Source organism: Myotis brandtii, unplaced genomic scaffold (genome assembly GCF_000412655.1).
Source record: "Myotis brandtii unplaced genomic scaffold, ASM41265v1 scaffold115, whole genome shotgun sequence".
Classification (NCBI taxonomy): Eukaryota; Metazoa; Chordata; class Mammalia; order Chiroptera; family Vespertilionidae; genus Myotis; species Myotis brandtii.
In genome coordinates, this window is record NW_005353967.1 from 1,781,565 (window position 1) to 1,807,058 (window position 25,494).

Below are 25,494 nucleotides of genomic sequence, written 5' to 3' on the forward strand. Positions count from 1 at the left end.
TTTAGAGAGGAAGGGAGAGGGAGAGAAAGATTGAAACATCAATGATGAGAGAGAATCATTGATCAGCTGCCTTCTGCACACTCTCTACTGGGGATTGAGCCTGAAACCTGGGCACATGCCCCCGACTGGAATCGAACCCGGGACCCTTCAGTCCGCAGACCAATGTTGTACCATTGAGCCAAACTGGATAGGGCTCCTGTGAATTCTTAATGAAGCTATAAGATCCTAAGTGGTTCCTCATTGGTGTCTTCTCTGACTCAGGAGGCACCCTAGAGATGGGAGATAGAGTTGGAAAGGTGGAAAATGAGCCCAGAGGGAAGTATCCAGTTCAGCTTTGTTGGGATGTGGAACCCTATGAATGAATGTAATTTAAAGGCTGTTTTATGTATATTTCTGCAATTGTAGCCAAGCTGTATAATGGGTTGAGAATAATCAAAATAACTACATTCCTTCATTTAAGGAGCCGGGTGATTGTCTTAAAGCCTTGCACAGAGGGAGGCATCTTTGTGGATGGAATGTGTAAACAGATTAGAAGAAAAATCAATGTTTCTATCAATGACTTTTCTACCAAGTTATGCTCTCCCAAAAAAGGATGAAGGGCAAAGAAAATATTATAATCCCCTCCCCCAAAATTAAGGTCAATAAACATACAGTCCCTCCCCCATCCAAAAGTAGAATCTATATATATAAAAGGTTAATATGCAAAGTGTCCCCTCAGGAGTTCGACTGGGAGACCAGGAGTTTGATCGCTCACTATGACATGCACTGATCACCAGGGGGCGGCATGGAATGAAAGAAGGCTCTGGCCAGGAGTCGGGGAAGGAAGGTCCCAGCTGGCAGCCGAAAGGCCCCTATCAGCCCTGATCGCTGGCCAGGCTTAGGGACCCTACCTGTGCATGAATTTCATGCACCAGGCCTCTAGTATTCCTACAAACCTTTTATAAGCCAAAATGGCCTAAAGCAAAGTAGCAATTCATATTAATTGATATGGAAACATTTTTTTTTCATTCCCTGGCCCCCAAAATAACCTACCAAATCATACAAATAACACACTAAACCTTTTATAAGCCGAAATGGCCTAAAGCAAAGTAGCAATTCCTATTAATTGATATGGAAACATTTTTTTTCATTCCCTGACCCCCAAAATAACCTACCAAATCATACAAATAACACACAAAATCTAAAATAGCATTAACATAGTAAAAGCAGTGCCGTTCTCGCTGCTCGGGGTGCACACTGCCTCTGTAACCGCCCCTGGAAAACAAGCACTAGACGCTATTTTCACTTTTTGCTCTTTTTCATAAAAGCAAAAATTCTCTTTGGATTTCTTTCAGTGAGTGCAAACAGGTCTGCTGTAGGCCTTTTGTAAAAGTGTAGTATCATAACATGAATTTTAGAAAAAGCAGGTAACACACCTGTGTTGTAATACAGGCTGTCCCCAGAAATGTATACACAGTTCGTTTTCAAAATTTAAAAGAATCTACAGAAATGAATAATTTTTTGTCAACACCCGTTTTCAAACTGATGCCTGTTCTGGTCCTGGCACTGCTGATAACATGGAGCAGTGGAATCGCAAACATCAAGAATCATTTCTTTCAGTATTTGTGCGCCCTCAGTTCGTCAACTGCTGCCGGTTTTGTCCCATAAACTTTATCTTTTATGTATCCCCATTAAAAAAAATCTAGTAGATAAATTTTCTTTGTTCAAAGCTTAGTCTGACTTCACCCATTATTTCAAATCAGTTAAATGTGAAAATTTAATGAGTTATCCTATTAAAATGTGTATACATTTTGGGGGCGGGGCATACCCTTGTATCCACACTTTGAATAATTATAAAGGCAGTGTTTGTACTTCAACTGCATTTTCAAACTTCTAGTAGCATTTTAGGATGAATTTCCTTTGTTCAAAGCTTAGTCTGGCCTTAACGAAACAAAGGAGCCATCAGCTGTTAAAGTGTGTAGACACGTTTTTGGAACAACCTGTGTATTCCTTATCAATATATACTATATTATGATAGGATTTCCCCCCAATGATTAGATTGTAAATATGTAGAAAGCCTAAGGTGAAAAAAATAAGTTAGAGAGTATTGACATCTTTAATCCGTAGTGTCATAACATGAACTTTAGAAAAAGCAGGTAACGCCTGTGTTATAATACAGGGTGTCGCCAGAAATGTATACACATTTTGAACGATTATAAAGTCAGTTCGTTTTCAAAATTTAAAAGAATCTACAGAAATGAATAATTTTTTGTCAACACCTGTTTTCAAACTGATGCCTGTTCTGGTCCTGGCACTGCTGATAACATGGAGCAGTGGAATCGCAAACATCAAGAATCATTTCGTTCAGTATTTGTGCGCCCTCAGTTCGTCAACTGTTGCCAGTTTTGTCCCATAAACTTTATCTTTTATGTATCCCCATTAAAAAAAATCTAGTAGATAAATTTTCTTTGTTCAAAGCTTAGTCTGGCTTCACCCATTATTTCAAATCAGTTAAATGTGAAAATTTAATGAGTTATCCTATTAAAATGTGTATACATTTTGGGGGCGGGGCATACCCTTGTATCCACACTTTGAATAATTATAAAGGCAGTGTTTGTACTTCAACTGCATTTTCAAACTTCTAGTAGCATTTTAGGATGAATTTCCTTTGTTCAAAGCTTAGTCTGGCCTTAACGAAACAAAGGAGCCATCAGCTGTTAAAGTGTGTAGACACGTTTTTGGAACAACCTGTGTATTCCTTATCAATATATACATATATGCTATATTATGATAGGATTTCCCCACAATGATTAGATTGTAAATATGTACAAAGCCTAAGATGAAAAAAATAAGTTAGAGAGTATTGACATCTTTAATCATTTTGAAGGCTTAAGGTAGCAAAAATTTAAGGTCGACTCTCATATACAATTTAAGGAGCAGGTTTTCATTTGTTGTAGGATAAGTGAAAATAATTTGAAATGCTCCTAAAAGAAAGAAAAACACCAAACTTTTCAGAAAGTACCATCCTCTGCTCATCTTTTTAAAAAATATATTTTTTATTGATTTCAGAGAGAGGAAGGGAGAGGGAGAGAGAGATAGAAACATCAATGATGATGAGGGGGAATCATCGATCGGCTGCCTCCCTCACTGGGGATCGAGCCCACAAACCAGGCATGTGCCCTCACCCGGAATTAAACCGTGACCTTTTTGTTCATAGGTCAACATGCAATCACTGAGCCACTCTGGCCGGGCCTCTGCTCATCTTAATTAAAGGCAAATAACATAAAATTGAATTTCTGCATTAGACTACTTGAAGAGTACAACTATCAGAGTACCTGACTTTTGCACTCAAGGTCATATATCCAAGAAAATATAAAGAAAATGGTGGGGGAAAAACAAACTTGATCTATTGCCGTTGGGGCATTTTTTTTTTAAAGCCATATGCCTATAGAAAGGAGAGAGTTGCCAGTTGGAATTAACATTCTTCATCCCTGTCCATAATCTATAGACTTTATTACTGACTCTTGGTCTTGGAAAGTCAAAATATTCTTAGACACGAATATTTAAGCACCCTTTTCAACCCCAAAAGTGTCATCATTAGATACATTTACCAAAAAATTGATAGAAGTGACTCCCCCCGCGCCTCCCCCACCCCATTCAGATAGTACCCAAATTGGAACCAGTAGATCTTCACAGAAGGTTACTTAGGTCCTTGGACTGGGTGGATTTTTATTTTTTACTCCAGAATGAGCCCAAGGTCGTGCTAAAATGGGATTTCCAGAAAAAACAAAAATTAGCTATTTGCCTCTTAAGCCTTTCAGGGGGAAAATTCCATCCATTTGAATAATGGGAGATTAAACATGTCAGAACTATTCCGTTTCTGCTTTATTAATGATTTAGTATATCTACAAAGACTTAATAAATTACAGAGAAGGCTCATAGTGATCGTTCAGACCACTTTTAATTGCAGGGAACGGCAGTTGGGGGCGACCAGGCCTGCAGGGGAGCGGTTAGGCGTCGATCAGGCTGGCGTTCCGTTTCTGCTTTATTAATGATTTAATATATCTACAAAGACTTAATAAATTACAGAGAAGGCTTATAGTGATCGTTCAGACCACTTTTAATTGTCAGGTGCTCCTTTTTCATAGTCTGTTATTTGTTACTGATTTTTATATGCTTTTATATCCTGTATCCCAGAGCTGTAGGAAAATGTTTTCTCTAACAACAACAAAAACCATATTTTATATGGTTCTATAAAAAATTAACACATAATGATAAGGATGCAACCAGATTCATTTTTAAAAATACAAAAGTTAGCCCTAGCCGGTTTGGCTCACTGGATAGAGCGTCGGTGATCAGGCAGGCAGGCAGGCAGGCTAGCGGTTGGGAGCCAGCAGTCCTGGATTGTGAGAGGGATGTCCAACTGCCGGTTGAGGCCTGATCCCTGTGGGGTCCCAGATTGGAGAGGGTGCAGGCTAGCTGAGGGACACCTCTCACCCCCCAGTGCACGAATTTCGTTAACCGGGCCTCTAGTTAGTTAATAAAGGCGCCCAAGAGCACCAGGCCTGAGAGATGGACCCGAGTTCCAGCCCAGCTCTCCAGCTGCAGTGTCCTTTCTCTGAGCTTCCACCTTCTCACCTCAGCATTTTGGTCTGATGACTAAGGGATGGCCACTTTGACATTATGATCAAGTTGGGCCCATCATCTAAAACATAAGAATCTCTTAGGACATAGATAAGCAGTTTTAGAAATGTGTTCAGTGAATTATTCCGTCTAGTAGAGATCATTACTCACCCAAGGTGACAGTTTTTGCAAGCCTGTTTAGACATATGTGTATTTTTGTAATGCTACATGATAAAAACCAATACAACCAAAGGTAGTCACTTAACAAAAATGATCCTACCCTTTGCCAGGCAGGTGAGTTCATTCACCGCTGGTGCATGTGTCCCTGGGGACCTTTGTCTTCCCCTAGTACTTGTAACCTGCCCTATATAGCACCAGACCTTCCTTAGGCCTTTAGCAGAGACTTCAGGAAGGTCTTACTCCTCAGGGCAGGATGGGAAACTCAGGAGATTGACATACAGGATGTCTCCTGGGTGGTCCCTGATGTTTGCAGCAAGCAAAAGCAGCATCAGGATGATCCTCTTCTAGGAAGCCCCCATGGTCACTGAGTGAACTTGTGTCCTCCTATATGGTAATGTCTCCTAAGTCCGTGTCTGCACCTTCACCTCTCTCCTGAGCCCCAAGTTTCTACCAATTGCCTGCAGGATGTCTCTATCTTGGTTATTTCACATCATGCCTAAACCTCAATGCATCCCTTCCCACACCGCTAAGTCTGCTCCTGGCATTCCAGGTCTCACCACCCACAAGCTGCCCAAACCAGAAACCTGCCTCAACTAGTGACCACTCATCCTGGTTTGCACAGAACTTTCCCTGGTTTTGCAATGACAATCCCATGTCCTGGAAAATGCCTTTATCCCAAGCTGGGGACAGTGGTGTCCTGGAGTCAGCTGAAATGCTGCCCACTTTCTGACACCTTGTCCAGTCAATCACCGAGTCCTGTCAACTTCTGCTTCCTTTAGGATCTCCCTGCTCACCCCACTTCTCTTTCCTCCACTCCCACAACCTTAGGTCGGGGTCAGGCTGCTTTCATGTCTCATCTGGGCGGTCACAGTAGTTTCCTACCCCTCTCACTGTCCCCATTCTCATCGCATCATCCACTGTCCCCACTGCAACCAGAGTGCACATCTCATTGCGCATGCACTGGCAGGCCCGAGTACACTACCGCTTAAACACTTCTGATGGGTCCACTTGCCTTTGGGGTAACAGCCAAGCACCTTGGCTTGCATAGTGCGTGAGGCCCAGCATTATCTGATCCCTCCTTAACTCTCTGCCTCCTTGATTTGGGCTGGGTGAGTTATCATTGTTGTTGTTGTTGTTTTGTTTTTGTTTTCCCAAAAGGCTATGCTCACTCTTGACTGTGAGCCTTTGTAGATGCTGCTCTCACTATACTGTCTTCTCCCTTCCCCAGTGTAGCTTAGCTTCTACCTTTCTTGGAAACCAAGCACAATAACACCCTCTCAAGGAGGCTCCATAACACCCCTGTTAACTGCCCCCATCTTCAGACATCTCTCTGGGCTCCTGCAGTACTCCCTGCTTATCTTCATCAATGTATGAATCCCACGTATTCCAAATACCATTTGGCTATGTGTTCCCAATAGACTTTAAGGGCAAAGACCTTATTTATATCTCTGTCCTAGCTCAGTGCCTTGCACCTGTAGGTGCTCTGTAGCTATCCTATATAATAAAGAGGTGTTGTGCAAATTGACCATCATGTCCTCACACAAGATGGCCGCCCCCATGTGTCCACAAAATGGCCGGCAGGAGAGGGCAGTTAGGGGTGACCAGGCCAGCAGGGGAGGGTAGTTTGGGGCAACCAGGCCTGCAGAGGAGGGCAGTTGGGGTGACCAGGCCTGCAGGGGAGGGCAGCTGGGGGTGACCAGGCCGGCAGGGGAGGGCAGTTGGGAACAACCAGACCTGCAGGGGAGGGCAGTTGGGGGGTACCAGGCCTGCAGGGAACGGCAGTTAGGGGCGACCAGGCCTGCAAGGGAGGGCAGTTGGGGGCGACCAGGCAGGCAGGGGAGCGGTTAGGCGTTGATCAGGCTGGCAGGGGAGTGGTTAGGGAGGCGATCAGGCAGGCAGGCAGGCAGGCAGGCAGGCAGGCAAGCAGTTGGGAGCCAGCAGTCCCGGATTGTGAGAGGGATGTCCAACTGCCGGTTTAGGCCCGATCCCTGTGGGGTCCCAGATTGGAGAGGGTGCAGGCCCCCCAGTGCACGAATTTCATTAACCGGACCTCTAGTTAGTTAATAAAGGCGCCCAAGAGCACCAGGCCTGAGAGATGGACCCGAGTTCCAGCCCAGCTCTCCAGCTGCTGTGTCCTTTCTCTGAGCTTCCACCTTCTCACCTCAGCATTTTGGTCTGATGACTAAGGGATGACCACTTTGACATTATGATCACACATTTCTTCATAGTTTACAGACTATTCTAAATAAGAAGGGAGAAGCAAGCAGTCTCAGAATAGGATTATAATTAGAGCCAGAGTATTTACTTCAGTGAAATTCTAGTTGGGTGATGTGTCTTCTCACATTTGGGGCAAAGATGCTGTTGTAAAACTTTATTTTGGGTTCCAGAAGAAGATGAGGTCATTTAAATGCTGCCAAGACAGCTCCCTTTAATGTGCCAACCTGTTTGGTAAACAAACCCCCTTGTTTGCCTCCATGAAGAGGTGCACGTGTATGCTCACACAGTCCTTGGCGCTTAATAGAATAGGTAGGCCTCTGGTGGCATTCATGCAGGAGTCCATAGCGTCCAGTATTGTGGTTTGGCTTTTTCTCACCAGACTGACAAAGTCTCGCTGCCCTTTAAGCCCATGTGAAGGGAACCGCAGCCTGAGCCATCTGTCTAGACAGGATCTGTTTCAGAACTCAATTGTGTCTACAGCTGGATCAGTGTTCACACGCTGAACATTGGCAAACACGCAGGTCTCGCATCTGAGTGAGCCTCTTAATGTCAGTCTCAATAACTTCTGGAGAACTGTAAGATTTGTGGATAAACATCTTAGAACTGTTAATTTCATGGCATTTATGCATATTGTTATGTGTGAGGCACTGTTCGAGTTGTTAGAGCCGATTGGTAAATGAGAGACAAGGTTCCCGTGGCATTTATCACATGGAAGGAGCCACAAGCAATAAATAAGCAAATAAACAAATGAGAAAGTTAGATGGTGACGAGTTCTATAAATGAAACAAAACAGGGTGAAGTGAAAGGTGGTGGCTGGGCAGTGTCATGGGTGGGGGGCTCACTGATACTGGATATTAGCAAAGACCTCATTAAAGAGGCAGCGTTTGAGCTGAAGAGTGTCAAGAAAGGGTAGCCCTGGAAATCTGGGAGCAGGATGTTCCCAGTGAGCAGCCAGCACATGCAGCTGCCCTAAGGCAAGGATGATAATGTTCCAGGAGCAGAGGAACTGAAGCACAGTGAGTGATGCGGAGAGCACTAGGAGGTGGCTCGGGAGATGTGGGCAGGGCTAGATTACAAAGAGCGGTGTATGCCATCACCAGGAGCTAGCCTCCTTCTAAGAGAGCTGTTGAAAGGTTTAAGCTGAGTGCATCATGACGTGTGTTTTTTTTAAAGTTCACCCTAGTTGTGTAATGGAGAGTAGTGGGTTGTAGAGGTGAGAAATTAAAAAAGAAGGACCAGATTGGAGACTATTGTGATAACCCAAGGTAAAGATGCTCTGGCTTTGACAGGATGGTGGCAGGGAAGAGGGGCAGAAGGAGATGGATGTGGGTTTATTTTGCTAGTAGAGCTTACAGATCTTGCTCGTGGTTTGGGTTAGGGAGTAGAAGTAGGAATCAAAGATAACTCGTGGGCTTTTGGGTTGTGTATCCTGTTTATCTTGAGTAGATGATAGCATTTTTCCCATTGAGATAGGTAAGTCAGGAGTGGGGGGAGGAGAATCCTGTTTTGACCATACTGAAGTGTGTATAAGATACCCAAGAGGAACTGTAAGGAGGCAGTAATAATATTAATAATACTTAATATTATCATATTTAAGTTGGCCAGTTGGTTGTTGGCCAGTACCAGCTTTTGCCAAATAAACTTCAAACACTGATTTTATTTTTAACTGAGCACTGCTTTCAGCTATAGGCAGATAAATTTAATGCCATACTGACAGTTGTACAATTGAGACTGATAACATCTGCTTCTTCCTGTCTCTGCCTTCCTCTGTGTACCTCTGAACTCCTGATTAGATGACCAAGAAATTCCAAGGCAAGGAAACTTGCATTGCTTTCTGTGACCTCTCTCCTTAGAGTTCCTACTTTCAATTATCGAAAAACAAAATAGCCCTCGCCAGTTTGGCTCAGTGGATAGAGTGTCAGTCTGTGGACTGAAGGGTCCTGGGTTTGATTCCGGTCAAGGCTACGTGCCCGGGTTGCAGACTCGATGCCCCGTGGAGGGCCTGCAGGAGGTAGCTGTGTGCACAGTGGTATCTGGGTTTCAGACTCAATACGTGCCCGGGTTGCAGGCTCGATGCCCAGTGGAGGGCCTGCAGGAGGTAGCCGATCATTGATTCGATCTCCATCATTGATGCTTCTATCTCTCTCTCCCTCTCCTTTCCTCTCTGAAATCAATAAAAATATTTTTTAATCCAAAAAAATAATTTAAAATAAAATAAAATATGTTATTGGTCAGAAGGGTGAGGGGTGGTGTGTTTCTTGACTGGTATAGCTGAAGACTATATTGCAGACTGGTCTTTTCTGCCCTCTGAAGCCATTTTTATTAGATGTGTATTTTATTTTGCTTTAAACTTGTGTGTTTTGGGCAGGGGCAAGAGTATGGAGTGAGGGTGTGAAGTGAGTGTGTGGGTGCTTTTGACAAAAAGTGTGTTTAACTTTCTGTCAAGGATACATGAGGCTATTCTTTCTCAGTTATCATAGTTTTGCATGTTTCTTATCACAAGTCCTATTTCTGAAAGGATTTAAAAATCTAGTATTGTCACACCATCTATGAGGCATACCTAACATGTTCTTAGACACGTTAACAAAAGAACAGTAGGGCAGGGGAAATGGTGGTGTAACTAGTAGTGGGGATGGATAGGCTTTTACTAATTTGGGCTAAAACCAAATGAGTTTTCATATTTCTAGACTCTCATAGGGGTCCCCGTGGCTCTTGGGAGCGAATCATTGATCGGCTACCTCCTGCAGGCCCTCCAAGTTCCATGGCTTTTCCTACTGGGAGAGGGCGGAGCACTGTCCCACATCTTTAAGACTCCGGAAGCCATTAGCATATCTTCCAAGGAAAAAGCAAGGCAGGCCACTGTCTACTCTAGTTTCTCAACTGCGTCATGAGGCCCAGGGAGGCAGCCACAGGCTGACCCATGTGCTGGTGTGGGATGCCCAGCGAGCCAGGAAGAGTTCCATGGCTTTTCCTACTGGGAGAGGGCGGAGCACTGTCCCACATCTTTAAGACTCCGGAAGCCATTAGCATATCTTCCAAGGAAAAAGCAAGGCAGGCCACTGTCTACTCTAGTTTCTCAACTGCGTCATGAGGCCCAGGGAGGCAGCCACAGGCTGACCCATGTGCTGGTGTGGGATGCCCAGCGAGCCAGGACAACAGAGAACCAGTGTGTCCCTAAATGTGTTCCCTCTGAGGCCATCCATCTAATAGGCCACAGGCTCTCATGGCCTGGAAGTGTTGAAAGTTGCCATCCTTCTGGTAGCACTGATTCTCAAGGATGTTTCTTGAATCATTGGAGCTAAGTGAGACGTTGAGGGCCAGGGAGGCTGTTTTTGAATGAGGAAGAGAGAAAGGTGTTCCAGAGGTCAGAGGCAACAAACCAAAAACTGTGGAATCCTAAGTGAGCTGATGGGATGATATAGAGATTGTTGACAAGTTCATGAACTGCTGTGGTAAGCCAGTGACTTCTGAAGTTACATTTGGCCAGACAGGCTTCGTGTGTCTGTGGTGAGCCGATGAAGGAGACAGTTGGCACCCACTGCATGTTGCCGGGGTAATGGAGCCCCACTGAGCAGCACTAGAAAAAGTTAGGATCCAACAGGTCTCTGTCTGGTAATAATTTCCCCAGACATTCCTATTGCTGCACATCAGTGACCGTTCAGCATCTGTTTTTTTACAATTGCATAAAGTTTCATTTTAGTTTCTGACAGTATGTATTTCAGATTGTCTAAATGCTTCACATTCCTTCTCTTTTGCCAGCAGCTTGAATGGGCAGATTGCCTATTTCTAAGGGGATGATGGCTTTGTCCATAGGGGACCTTAATGGTTCCATTGGACCTTCATGATGGATGAAGAAAGCGGATGAAGAATGCATTGGGACCCATACCCATGTGTCTAGAGCTAAAAAGAACTGTAGGTGTGAGCCCAAATAAGACTCAGAATAAACCACTGGGGCAGGTTTTGCTTTCTTTTCTCGGAATAGCTAAGTAGCTGAGGGAACTCAAACACTTTGCAGTGGGAATATGTTTGTGTCCTTGGAGTGAAATGAGAAGTCCATGGGGAATGAATGAACTGAATCAGAAAGGCTAAGTGATTCTCAAGGATGTTTCTTGAATCAGTGGAGCTACTAGTAAGTGAGACGTTGAGGGCCAGGGAGGCTGTTTCTGAATGGGGAAGAGAGAAAGGTGTTCCAGAGGTAGTAGTCCAGAGGACTTAGAGACATTTATTCGTTTTTTTAAGAGGATAAATTTTTGTGACTTGAAGAATTTTTTAATGTATTGAAAGAGTGTATATACCAATGTCTGTAGAAGTCGATAACAAATTCATCAACTAATTTACTGTTTTGGTTTCTCCTACCAAAGATCTCATTTACTGGTGTATGTTCTAAGGAAGTTTTAGATTCAATTCAATGTGATATTTTTAACATATATGCAGATTTTACTACTATAAGTAATATTTGATTACCTATCAACATTTATTATGTACCTAGAATGGGGAACTAGATGTTGGGATCATTGCCACCTATTTCCATAAATATCTCATTTAACCTTAATAATAAACCTGAAATATTAATAATTATCCCCACTTTAGAGGCAAGGAAACTGATGTTTTTAGGCCTCAGGTGACTTTCAGAAGCACTAAATGGCAGAGCTGGGCTCAATGTAGCGGAAGTCTCCTGGCGCCAGGACCTAGCTTGTCTCCCTTTCATCTTCCCTTATTAATTACTAGCTGTGTGCACAGTGGTATCTGGGTTTCAGACTCAAGCAGCTTCACTTAACAGGATCCTGCTCAGGGAATTCAATAATCAGTCTTGCTGTGCTGTCCAGTATCATAGCCACTAGCCATTAAGTAGGTGACTATTTAATTTAAATTAAATGAAGTTTAAAATTCATTGTGTCAGTTGCCTCTCACACTCCATCATTGATGCTTCTATCTCTGTCTCCCTCTCCTTTCCTCTCTGAAATTTCAAGCACTGAATAGCCACCTGTGGCTGGGACTCCATGTTGGATGGTGCAAACATAGGCCATTCCCATCATCAGAGAACATTCTATTGGACAGCACTGCCAGCGAGACTTGTTCCAATCCACAGCGTTTTGTCTCCTGTGGTCACCTGCAATGTCTGTTGAAAAGTGATGAGTATTAGACATGATCCAACAGCTCCCCTCACCTGCCTCTGCTGTGCATCTGTCTGTGTACTTTATGGTGTGCTCACTTTTTCTTCCAAGGAGGAAGTTGGTCGGATATGGAAGCTGGAACTGCTTAAAGAGTCGGATGGGCTGGGAATTCAGGTTAGTGGAGGCCGAGGATCAAAGCGCTCACCTCACGCTATCGTTGTCACTCAAGTGAAGGAAGGAGGTGCCGCTCACAGGTGACTAGTTAACTCTCTTACTTTTTCTTCCTTCTTATCCTCTCCCTTCCCTGTCCCTGGGCCCTGGGACTTCCACTTGGTCAAAGCACTGGCCATTACAGTTCACAAGGGTTATGCTGGAGCACAGAGGGACATCAGGCCTGAGTGGTTCTATTTAAACCTACCTCTGAGCACAGGAAGTGGCTAATTGCTGGGGATATTGTAGGCTCCCCAAACCATCAAGGAGAAATGGGATTTCTTTCTAGTCCACTTTGAGTTTCAAGCGAATGTTACTTATCCTAACTTTTGGATGCCAGTCATATGTGGTTTCTTATCAAGACTGTGCCAGATTACAGAATACCACATCCTGACATCCTAATTTCCAGAAGACAGTGGCTAATGACTTAGGAAAGTGATTGGTTTTAAATTTGACCACAGTTCACATGTGGTGTCAGGATTCTACGCACACTTATATACTCGTATCTCTGTCCTGCAAATGTGACTGAGAAAAAGTAAATGTGAACCTTTCTCCTTGTGACCTGAAAAAAATTCATACCTCAAAACTTTTCCAGTCTGAACAATCATCTGCAATAGGAAGAGGGACAGTGCTTAGGCAGAGCTCGTACAAAAAAAGGAAGTCCTGTTGTAATTACAGGGATGTAGCGGTCCCCAAATTTAAGATGTACCCTTGCCATGCTAGCTCATTGCTACCCTGTACAGTAAATCCTCTCTTAACATTGATAGCTGCTGCAACTTTAAGCAGAACAATGTATAACAAAGCCAGTTTTACCATAGGCTAATTGATGTAAACAAGAGTTAAGTTCCTACAGCACCTCATAAACATTTTAATGAAACGATGTTGAATGAAATGTTATTCAAGGACCTGCTGTACATAAGGCATCTACTGTTTGCAAGGCACGGTGGGGTATGTGCATGTTGCATGCCCACATGTATACAGTAGGCATATAGAGTTTCACCGGTGAGGAAGGTGAATGTAGTGTTCTGGAATTTATATTGTTCGGGCCAGGTACCCTGATACTGAGGGAGATATGGCAAACCCGAACAGTATTGGCCTGCCCAAGGCCAAGAGGGCACTCAGAAGTAGATCTCATGAGGTGGAGTTGAAGGAGCTGAAGGTTATTTAGTATAAAGAATGCAAAACTAACGAGAGAACCAGGGTACAGACTAACAAAGTGTTTCCTGCTCATCAGTCCTCTAACTAGAAAGTAGGCTAATGACTAGAGTAGAGATAAGATTTACTACACTTGTCATTTATCTGTGTGACAGTAATTATTGAAGAATGAAGCTCGTTTTTATCCAGGAGAGCATCATTAAATTCCCAAATGATGTATGCTTAAGTAACTCCCATTGGGTAGCCGTTTTCCCACTAATCCTAGGCCTTAGGTTCTAGTCTGTCTTTGGAAACTTGGCAATTAGGAAATTCCTGTGCCCAGAGATAAGCTTACATAGAGCTGTTCTTGTCTATTTTCTCTGAGCTGTTTATAGTGGGTTTCTCATTTCTCTTCACCCTTAGCCGGGAGTTGTGTGTGTGTGTGTGTGTGTGTGTGTGTCTATCTTCCTCTGGGGTGTTTAGTTCACATGTGGGCATTCTGGTCAATAACAGGAGAGCAAGATGGAATGAAAAGAGGGAAACGAATAAGGGGATGAGAACAGGGATGATCTCGGTGGTGCTGTGGTTAAGTCAATCCGGGAGTTTCTCAGCCTCACAAGATTTCCTGTCCCTTATTTAGCAATGAAGATGAAAAATGTCTGGCTCCTTTAGGATCATGGGAGACCAGACCCTTGGGGGGGTTCAGTTGGAACCCATGAGACTGTTGATGTACCATGAAGGGGCCTGCCCACCCCTCTGGCAGAGTGTGCCTCCCCAGACCCTTGACTCACCCTAGGGGAGCCAGTTCCCATGACAACTGTGCCCCTGCCAGCCCAGGGAAGAAAGCTCTGAGTCAGCTGTAATTTAATTGAAATAAAAGAAAGAAGTAGAATATTTGTACACCTACGTTTGTAAACCAGTCTGATACCTGCAACAGCAATAGATTAGTTTCTTTCTTCATTTTTGTGTTCATTCTTCTGCTGATGAAGCTTGGCTCTAGGGACACAGGATGAAAAGGAGCTGAGAGACTTTATCCTCAAGGTCCTACAACCCTGTGGGCAGGAGGAGATGGACAGACACATACAGTGTGGTGTCCCAGGTGCCACAGAGGAAATCTGGCCAGGGGTATGCCACCTGGAAGGAAGAGGGCGTGGGTTAGGGAATGATGCCTTTGCTCTCTTTGCGCTCAGCTCAATGAAACACTAAGGACTGAGTCCGAGGGAAGGATGGCAAATAGGATTAAGAATGACTTGACTATCCTATAACCTTCAGGGCTGGCTTCCTCTATCATGGTCTCCACCCAAATGGGACATTTCATTGGCATTAATGCCAGGTTACATGGTGGTGACTTCCGAACGTGCCTGATATGAGGTGACCACCTAAGATGACGGAGCATACTCCTCTGAGTGGGATCCTGGACTGAGCCAGGCCAAAGAATAAAGCACTCCCATCCCAATACTTCTGGTTGCCCCTGCCTCCTTTTAGCCTGGTTTTAACTGTTTCCTGTCATCACCCTCCCGGCTCCAGTACAATGTCCCTTCTCAGGCCCAGGATGTCTTGATAAGGGAGTTTTCTCCCATTTCTGTTTCCTCAGGGATGGCAGACTGTCCTTAGGAGATGAGCTGCTGGTCATCAATGGTCACTTACTGGTCGGGCTGTCCCACGAGGAAGCTGTGGCCATCCTTCGCTCAGCCACTGGAATGGTTCAGCTGGTCGTGGCCAGCAAGGTAGGTAATTTTGTGCTTTTTTAATATTCCAATGGTGGTGTGAACTTGGAGCCCTCCCCAAGCACTATCCCCTGTAAGGGGGGGGTGGGGGGAGGGATGCAGGAGGCAGCTGATTGATGATGTTTCTCTCTCATCAGTGTTTCTATCTCTCTATTCCTCTCCCTTCCTCTCTCTAAAAATCAATTAAAAACAACAACAACAACGGGTTTGCTTGCTACACCTGGACTGCGAGCAAGGCTGTAGTGAAAGAAAAGGAACAGAAAAAGAAAATTCCCTGCGCTGGAGTATATCTATGGGGTTAATTTACTGAATCCACAGATTCATATTTAGGGAATGTTTAAGCCCTCTCATATATTCAAAATTCATCAGGGTTTTATGAAATGTGATTAGGGAGGGAGGAGTTTTAAAAACTTTACCTCTCCTTCTTTCTTCTTAGAAAATACTGACAAGAACTCTCTAAAAACTAGAGACCAATAAACCCCCCAAAATTCGGAAAGTTTTTCCCATTCAACTTCAAAGGGTGAATAGAACTGAGAATGCAAAAGCAAGAAAACAGCGGGCAATGAAGCCCCCTTATAGGTCTGACCTTAATGGAGTCTGGTTCCATTTATTTTCATTGACCTTGAAAAGTTGTTCAAGGGCTGCATTTATTGCAAAGATATCATCCGTCTCCACTTTGACATTGTGATTCAATAAACAATCTGATCTCTCTCATGAACATATGCCAGTGAGATGAGCAGAGGGGAGAGGAGGATACGGTGGGTATTTGAGCTCTGTGCTAGGCCTGGGGCCACAGTGATGAGCAGAAATGGTGTTCAGTTTGGGGAACTCTTGGACAAGCGGGGGAGATAGACAAGTCATGCACTGCAAGGCAGTAACAGAAACAGTAAAGGACATTAGAGAAGAAAGGGGAAATGGAAGGCCTCCTGATGGGATCCAGGAAGGCCTGCGGGAAAGGGTACTCACGCTTTGCCCAAGTAGGCCTTAGTCATGAGAGGATGGGTGGTCTAGGCAGAGAGGGCTGCTGGTAGAAAAGGCAGTGATAGGGCCAGGGACAGCCTGTGCATTTGGAAGTAAATATGGCTGGAATGGAAGGAAAGATGGTGGGAGATGAGTTTGGCGAGCTGGGCAGAGGCCAGATCTCTAAGATGTTGTCCTCTTCAATGAGGGATTTAAACTGTATCCTGAAAGCAAGACAGGGGAGGGCATCAGAGGATCACAAGTTCAAGGATCTTAGATTAACCATAGAAACATTCATCTAAGAAACACAGATTCTTCAGGGGGAAAAACGATTTGTGTTGAAATTGGGTGCACACCCCTGACATTTGAGGTAACCTTGCAAACCTGGAAGTGTGGAACATATGTTCCATATAGTGTTCAGGTTGGGAGCATGTGACCACCCATAGCAGACTCTGCTGGTTTTCTTTGACCTTGACCTGGAACTGCTGGTGCCATCGTGTAATTCATGGACCTTTGTGTTCCCATAGGAAACCTCTGCCGAGGACCTCCTGAGGTTAACATCTAAGAGTTTGCCTGATCTGACCAGCTCGGTAGAGGACGTATCCTCTTGGACTGACAACGAAGACCAGGAGCCAGACGGGGAAGAGGACGAAGGAACTGGCCCGTCCTCCATCCAGGGAGCTGTAAGTGCCTGCAGTTTCCCGGTGGCTCTGCTGAAGATGGAGTGCTGGGGTCTGGGGTCAGGGATAAAAGCCTGAGATGGTGTGATAGGGACCAGGACAGCAAAGGACCATGGTTGTATTTTTTTCTTTATTTATTTTTATGTTAGAATCTTCCAGAAAGATCTATGAGGGCAAGGCTTTTCATTTAAGGAAAAAACATTGAAACCGGAAACACGATAAGAGAGCAACTGGGTTTAAGTTCAGTGAGTATATCAATTGATAGGATGCTTAATAATATATACAAGGGTTTTATTGTTACTCTTGATAGAGTGTTTGAAAACTATTGTTTGTGAATTTAAACTGAGACTGAGTGATTTCTGGTTGAAAGTGGAATGTTAAAATAACACCATAACTCGTTCATGCAAAGTTGTATAGATAGGTCTTAAATTTTTAATCAAACCAGAACTCTCCACGGTGCATAGCTCTTCCTTACACAGCCTCGAGCCCATGTGGTCTACTCTTCAGGCGCTGCCCGGCACAGTCGGGAGGGCTCTCGGTTAACTGTGGCCACCGTGTGGCTCCGTGGTCTCTGCTTTGTATCATTTTCAGTATAAACTCTCGGTAGCCCTTATTCCCCATCCAACCAGCCCTGGGCAGGGTGCTCCCTTTCTGCCGTCTGGAACCCCTCAGAATTGCTTGATCAGAGACTCTCTCCAGGGAGGTTATACTAATTTACACTTCTGGTAGTACCCAGCTCCCATCATCACCAATGTCAGTATCTTTTTTTAAAAAAGCTACCAATTAATCACATATGGTTTTATATGCTTACTAGAGGCCCGATGCACGAAATTCGTGCAAGGGGGCTTGGCCCTTGCAGCCGCAGCTTGCCTCGGTCCTCACAATCCTGGCTTGCCTCAGCCCTCGCAACCCCGGCTTCGTCCAGAAGGTTGTCCGGAAGGAAGTCCAAAAGGTCGTTCAGCTGACCGGTCTAATTAGCATATTACGCTTTTATTATTATAGATCATTGTGGTTTTTCCAAAGGAATTTCAATGCATTCTGCCCAACACACTTTACTTGGGGAACTTTAGGTGGCCTTTAAGTCTCACACCCGCAATCACCTTGGAGGCCACCTCACCCCGCTCTGCTTCTGCTTCATAGGGGAGTAGAGTACTCAGAGAGGAGGGGACACCAGGCTTCTTCCCTGGCTTACCCCCTGTGCCTGAACACTGTCCTTTGTGGGCCATTCTCTTGAGGTCCAGTTTCCACCAGGAGAACCGGGCCTGAGACAGAGCCTGCAAGACCAGGAGATGGGCAGCTGGAACAGATCTTCCGGATGTCACAGTCTACCCTCAGGACCTTATAAAGATGCTGAACTACTGAAAAATATATATATACAGGGTGTCCCAAAATAACGTATCTACACTTTAGCGGCTGATAGCTCAATTTTGGAAGTGAAATGTATTTTAATAAATACTGCCTTTATAATTATTTAAAGTATGTGTGTACATTTTGAGGGGCACTGTATATATGCATACTTTTAGTTCTATGTGTACAATCCAAGACTCTTTGTTTTAGAATTTTTAAGCACTAATGAACCACCTTAAATGAAAGAAACCTGGTGCTGTTTAGTCAACTACGTAACCAAGCCCTTTATTCCACAGATGAGAGGGATTAAACCTGCTGCCAATTCCACTCAGACACTGACTGGTTTTGCACCTGTACGTGGTGGTGTGCTCCAAGCGCTTAGGCTGAGCACGTGTAATACAACCGCGAGGCCTGCCAGGAGCCCCCCTGTGATTTATTTTTCATGGCTACAATATGCAGCAAATGAGACTTTCCTTTCAAAGAGCCCCAGCCATGCTTTGGATAAAACCATATGGTGAATATCAAGTTTGAGTAATGGAGGCAGGCAAAAGGGAAATGGGGATGGGCGGTGAAATTCCAGTCATCTTCGTGATTGTCACCCATCTCTCAGCGGTCGGCGCCGGGGTTGGGGGGGGGTGGGGCTGGCAGCAGTGTTAACTAGAAACTTGTTAAAATACAAATCCTCACCTTACAGAGGGGAGGGGGTGACATTCAGCTGGCTGCTCAAGGCCACAGACTTTCCATCCTAGAATCGTGTCCCAGTTTGTCCATACCCTCGAAGGAAAGACCCCCCCCCCAACCCTCGCTGTGACTTCCTCGAAGCTTCAGCTGGCCGCATTGGCACTATGCCAAGGTGGAGCTGGTTCCTCCAACCCCTGCTGAGATCCCTACAGCTACTCAGAGCTTGAAAAAAAATAGCAGTGCCCAAACTGGCAGCATCCAGCAGCTCACAGTTAAGGAAGCTCTTCCGAATGGTGTGATGGCCTGTGAGGTGTGGATGTGGTTTTCTGTCAGTGAGATCATAGGCCAGCGTGGCATCACTGGCATAATGTTTGAAGATCAATCTTTAACATCTCTTTTTTTTTGTTTGTTTATTAGTTAAATGTTCTTGGACCATGAGTGATCAGAATGGTATTTGAATTTTTAGAAAGATATATTTAAAAAAACAAAAAAAGCATGACAAATCCTCAGGTCCCACCGAAGACCTGCTGAGTCAGAAACTCTGAGGGTGGCATCCAGCAGTCTGCTTCTCAGTAAACATTCCAGGTGGTTTGGACTCGGGCTAACGTTTGAGAATGTTAGAGCCCTCCAATAAAATGGCTGTGGTACTTGTGTTCTTATTGGCTACTCAAAAGGGTATCCTTTCTCAAGTGTAAAGGATTACAGTTCTTTTTTTTTTTTTTATGAGATTTTTCAGGGGGGAAACGATCCCTGCTCTGGCCTTCTGAGGGAGAGGCTGGTTTTAAAATGAAGAGAGGAAGAAGAGGTCCAATGTAACAGGGTGTGAAATGGGTGATACCTCTTCAGTGATTAGGAGCCTGTCTCCCTTTTTATATTTTTAACAACAACAAAAAATAAGTACTGATTGCCTTTGCAAATCTGCTGTTGTCAAAGCTCAGTGAGGAAGGGTTTGCTTAGCACATCCATCAGCAGACCTGTCTCCGGCTTCCTCTGACATCAGGGAAGCAGTGCTAACATTGTTGGAATCACTAGTTTGGGAAAATCTTGGAAAACTTTGAGGTGATCAGGGCTTAAGCAGGAATAAAGGACTTCATCTCTTGAAAGGAGAGGAGAGCCAAGCTGGACCTCACGACTCTGTAAGTCTGACACTGGGGTTTGAGTCTTTGTTGGCAGCATCGAGAGGTGTGAGAGCCCGGGTAACAGTCTTCAGGAGAAGTCAGCATCCTCTCGGGTAGATACCTATCCAGATGCAAAGAGAAAGGAGAGGCGCTCCTGTGTTGTTTGAATTGAATAATTGATAAAGTGTTCACTGTAAATGTTTCCAAAAGTGTCTGGGTGTTGAGAACGTGTATTGCAGCATCTGAAAGTATCATTTCGGGTTAAATCAAGCTGCCCTGGAAGGGAAGTGGGCGTGAGCTAGATTTTTCTGGTGAATTGAATTTAGAGCTTAATGCAAAGACCAGTGAGCACCGAATGTGCATTAGTATTAAAACAGGAAGCTTCCAGCGTCTGACTGACAATCTGATCTTCACAGAGAGAAGCTACTAATGCAGAGACACTGGCAGGACATATTGCATGATGGGGTCTAGGCATGAAGGATGTGTGTATCTGGGAAGACTTCCTAGAAGAGGTGACTCTTAACACAGATTTTAGTGATACGTTTGTTCATGTGACAGTTTGGTTAATGTCATCTTTCTCTATTAGTAGAGGATCCATGGGGATAGGGCCCACATCAGCTTTGCTCACTCCTGTATCCCAAGTGCTCACTGTCAGCTCTCAGCATGTATTATAGAATGGATGGTTGGTTGGACAGGTGGGCAGACAGGTAGATATTTGCTATAACTTCTGTCATTCCTAAGGCACCTGCAGACTCCTCATAAGATTTGGTTGTCTTCCACTGACTTGCCCGTCTTCCCCAGCACACCATGAATTTAAAATGGGCATGACACATAGTAGGTGCTTATTATTTGTGTCTGAAAACTAGAAAGTCTGTCTTCCTTTCCCTTCTGGGCGTTTCATCTCAGACACAAATAGCAGTGATGTAGCAGTCGTTTCTCTGAGTATGGAATTGGAAGGACAGGGTCTCTTCCTTTGAAGCAGGACATTTGTGGCAGCACCTCATGAACAAATGAGTAGATTTTGTGTTGTTTGATTGGTTAAACTTTGAAACCTGCGAGCAGCTACAAAGAGAATTTCGGGCTTGATTTTTAACAAATCAACAATAACGACAAAGGACGGAACATCTCCAGGGAGCTGGTGAAGTGGGATGTGAGTGAAAAGAGCAGGCAGAAGGCACCAGGGAAAGGACCATGGGCCTGCTCATCTCCAAGATGTGGGTTCTGGCGAATCGAGCTACAGTGCCAGAGCTACAAGACCTTGGGGATTAGCTGGTCCAAACTTTGCATTTTATAGGCTAGACATCCGTGGTGAGAGAAAAAAACCCTGAGCTCCACTGATAGCAAGCTTGTTCCCCGGACAAGTCACGTTATGGCTCTAGTCAGCTACGAGGGAAAAGCAGAAAAGAGACAGGAAAGGAAAGGTGAACACACCAAGAAAAGCATTCCCATGATGTAGCTGACCATCGGACCCCCAGCTTTCCCACTGGAGGGGCCTGTTTGGCAGGTCTGAGCGGGGTGGGGCCCAGGAGACTATTTTCAAAAGCATCCCAGGTGCTCCTGATGCTCGCCCACATTTTGAAAAGCAAACCTTTGGGAGATGGTGGCTGCTGGGGGAGCAGCAGGTTCAAGCACACCCTCTGTTAGCCGTATGGCAATTTCCATGACACAGTGCAGAGACAGCGTTCCTCTTGGCCGAGGACTGGATGAGGCCAAGACCTCTATGTGCGTGGTTTTGAGATAAAGCGAGGTTTTAGGCTCCCAACTGCCTCCCTCCTTTCTATAATTTAGGATCGGGGTGCGAAGCCAAGGTGTTCGCAGTGCGTACAGGAAACCTGGAGGCACAGGTCTCCCAGCCACACTGGGTCTTCGTGAGCACAAACCTGCTTGCACATCGAGGTTCTCACCACTTCGTCGGACACCCTAGTGCACAGACTGCAGCTGTTGATGCAGATGCTGTATTAGCCCGGCACTAGCCCGAAGCTGGCAGCCACACATACTGACCCCAGTTCCCCAATTGTACCTTTTCTCTCCACTGCCCCCAACTGTGAACTTCCTCCTCGTTCCCCTCAAAGTCCCAGACTTCCCCACGTAGGTCTCGGTTCACTTAGACATTCCTTGAGCCACACTTCCGAGGGCACGGCCCTATAGAAGATGTTGCTTGAAGCTCAGTGCCGTATGTCGCGTTGCCAGGGCGAGATAAGAAAGACCAGGCTGCAATCACTGCTGGCCAACGAAAATAAGATTTCCGCGTGGGGTGGCTTTTGTTTGGTTTGGTTTGGTTTCAGATTTAAGGAGATGAAGTGATTATTTAGATGGGTGGGAGAGGGAATACTAGTATAAGATAAGAATAATTATTTGGCCTGGATGAATTGCCCAGGAAACTGCTGAAGTTTGAATTAGGCTTATTCCCATGGCACAGTTTCCGGGGCCTGTTCCAACTCGCTACCTGGCTCGGTGCTGCATTTTCATCCGAGCAGTTTGCGTTTCTCAAGGAAGTAAACAGCCCATGTGATCTGCACAGAAAAGCAAATGCGGTTCTTCAGCCTCGTGCGGCAGTGGTCTTCCGAGTGGGGTGAGCACCCTGGGGACGGATGGCAATTTCCACGTGGGGGGAGCCCGCTGGCCCCTTGGAGTGTGGGAGGAAAGTGCTAGCACTTAATAGAGATGTTCATCTCCTTTGAGATTGTTTTCTGTTTAATCGTGCATGTGTGCATTAGTGCGGTAATATTGGGCTAAATTGATGAACCTGTGTCGGGAGTGCCTCCTGGCCTCACAGCGCGGAGCGTTGTGAAATCCCCTTAGTGTGCAGTCAACTTGTTAGTGTCGCTCAGGTTTGGAAAATTCCTGCAAATTTCAGTGAAAGTAAAACATGGGCTACTGGAGCAAGTAAAAAGTCTCTTTGCCCTCCAATTGATTTATTTTATGCAAATAATACCGTAGAAGTCTCGAAGGGACCTCTCCCTTCAGGGAAGTTACTTCCTGTCCATTACAGGATGCCTTTCAGCACTGCCCCCTGTTACAAATGCTCCTTCTATATCACCCCGACGAATTGAGTTTATCTGGTTTTTTTTTGGGAGGGGGGGGAGTTCAAATCTCTAGTTCTCACATAGGAATGTAAAGTAGGATATATTGACTTCAAGGAAAGTGGCAGTTCAGAAATGAAACTGAAATAAGACTGTCTTCTGCCGTAGACAAAATGATGGCAGTTACACAGGGAAAGCAGTAGATGTGACTCATTTATGCACCTCTATCTGAGGTAATAGAGCTAATTCGTTCATGAGCTTCACTCAGTCTTTAAGAGAACAGGAATCGTTGAGATGTATGTGTCTCTTGAGACTTGAAATAGAGACGGTGCTGATACACAGTCAGAGTCTTACTCTTGTAGGAGAAACAGGATCTCCCCACTTAGTTTTCATTCCAGTTACTGTGCTGGTTTTTTTTAAGGCAGATGATGGAGTCACCTCTGACAATGCATGGAGTCACCTCTGATGGTGCATGGGTCAGTTAGACTAATAGGCAATGAATGCTCAAAACAAAACAACACACACCTCATCTGAAGACTTCGTGAGCAGTGGAAGGTGTGGAGTTTTTTGGTACCTTTCTCTTTTTCACCACACCTTACCCAACACGGTAGTATGCAGCCGAGAAGTAAAAACAAAGCAAAATGCAAGAGGAGAGAAGGTGCCCTGTGGAATCCAGGGCAGAAATTTCTCAAAAAAATAGAGCTGCTTAAAATGAATAGAATTCTCCCCACCCAAGTGTTTGCTTGCCTAGGTCTTTGTTTGCTGTTTGTTTGCTTGGTTTTCCTTGCTCAGCTTTTTACATAAGTGACTGACTTAGCTCAGTGAATGACATTTGCAGAAAAGGTAAACCATGCCTCTCCCTTCTGGCTCTTGCTCGGATTTCTTCACTTGAAATGACTTTCCCTCCGCTCCTGACTGGGACTCGGAAGCCCCTCGTTTCTCAAAGAGACTTTCCTAATTGCTCAGCCTTCTGTCGTCTCGACTTTCTCTGATTGCCAGTCTCATTTGTCATCCGTCCCATTTTAGCACTTAAAAATCAGAAAGACACCTCCTAATTTATATAAATGGGTAAGGTAGCTAGATTTTTCAAAATGTGCTGGTAACACTGTTGTTTCAAATTTATTTCTCCTAGAAACAAATATGTTCATAAATATTTGGGAAATTATCTTGTAAGCTAGTGGTGGCTAGTAGGTGGCCTGCATCTCACACACACACACACACACACACCACCACCACCACCCACCCACCCTCTTCAGCTACCAGAGCAAACATTTCTATTTCTTCCTAACATTCTTCCCACTGATACCAGATACACCCTCAGAAGTTTATAAGCTGGCATTCAGGTACCCACAACCAGGCTCAGCATGAATCAACACAGAACTCAGCCAGCTTGACTTTGTGGGTACCTTGACTGGTGCTTTGGGGGATACAAAGACACAACACAAGTCTTCCTCTCTTGTAATAATGTATTATATTCCATGATGAATTACATTTTTTTCTGTATTTTTCATATTCCCCTGTTCTGTGCAATAAATTCTTAAGAGCCATATACTATATAGCAGCGGTCGCCAACCGGTGGTCCGTGGACCACTGGTGGTCCGTGAGGTCCAAAAGGTTGGTGACCGCTGCTATATAGGACCCAAAGTGTTATCTTATTCCTTCCAGGGATCAGGGAGGGTGCAATGGATGGGGAGTTTGACTATTCCATGGGGTTTCCACAGGAACACCCACTAAAATGGGTGACATTCTAGAGCAGAAAAATAACATGTACAGTGGTTCACCAGTAGAAAAATTTAAAGCCTGTTCAAAAATAAACAAAAAGTCTATTAAGTGTAAATGTTTAGCCCATGCTTTTAGTTCCAGACTAAGGAATTATGACTTATTTTACAGGTACTGTGACTCATTGATGGCTTTACATTGAGTGACAGAGCTTTTGAGGGCCCCAGTTTTTGTTTTAAGGTCCCTGAAGTGGTGAGCTAGACGGAGACTACACTGGAGGTGGAGAGGTGGGTTTGGAAGCCTTTAGCCCAAAAGCAGCCAGAGCCTGGACAGAGGGAGAGGGGCCATGCAGATGGGAAGGTGGGAAGCAGCGTTGTGACTGGTCAGTGGAGGAAGGGAGCAGGGTCCACTGCCAGTGGGTGTGCTGGGCCTTGGGCTTGCCACTTGGCGAGCCAAGGGCTCCGTGGTGGTAGAGAAGGAGGAAATTACCTTCCTCCTCACTTCTTTTAAAATTCAGAAGGCGGAGCTGATCCTAAGCAATATTTACCTTTGAACCCTCCAGCCTCCAGTTATCCGCTTCTACTCACTTGCTGGCCCCCCTCTTCCAGGTTGCCTGGACCCTAGTACCCTCGTACTGTTCTAAACTCCTGCTGTGGTACCCACAGCCTCTCCATCCCCTAAGGTTCTGGGCTCCCAAGCAGCCTCTCCTTCTGCAAGTCATTTTCTCCCCTGTCCCCCCTGTACCGAAACCAACAAAAAGACCGCAACACAAACAAAATCCT

General features: G+C 45.0%; 1 protein-coding gene across 1 annotated transcript in view; it reads left to right on the forward strand.

Moving 5' to 3' along the window:
• Positions 1 to 25,494, forward strand: part of PDZD2 (PDZ domain containing 2) — a 233,302-nt gene that overhangs the window by 152,408 nt on the left and 55,400 nt on the right. The window contains exons 4-6 of the mRNA XM_005857886.2: positions 12,225 to 12,367; positions 15,052 to 15,184; positions 16,672 to 16,827. Of these exons, the coding sequence (XP_005857948.1) occupies positions 12,225 to 12,367; positions 15,052 to 15,184; positions 16,672 to 16,827 (432 nt within the window). The remainder of the gene's footprint in view (positions 1 to 12,224; positions 12,368 to 15,051; positions 15,185 to 16,671; positions 16,828 to 25,494) is intronic.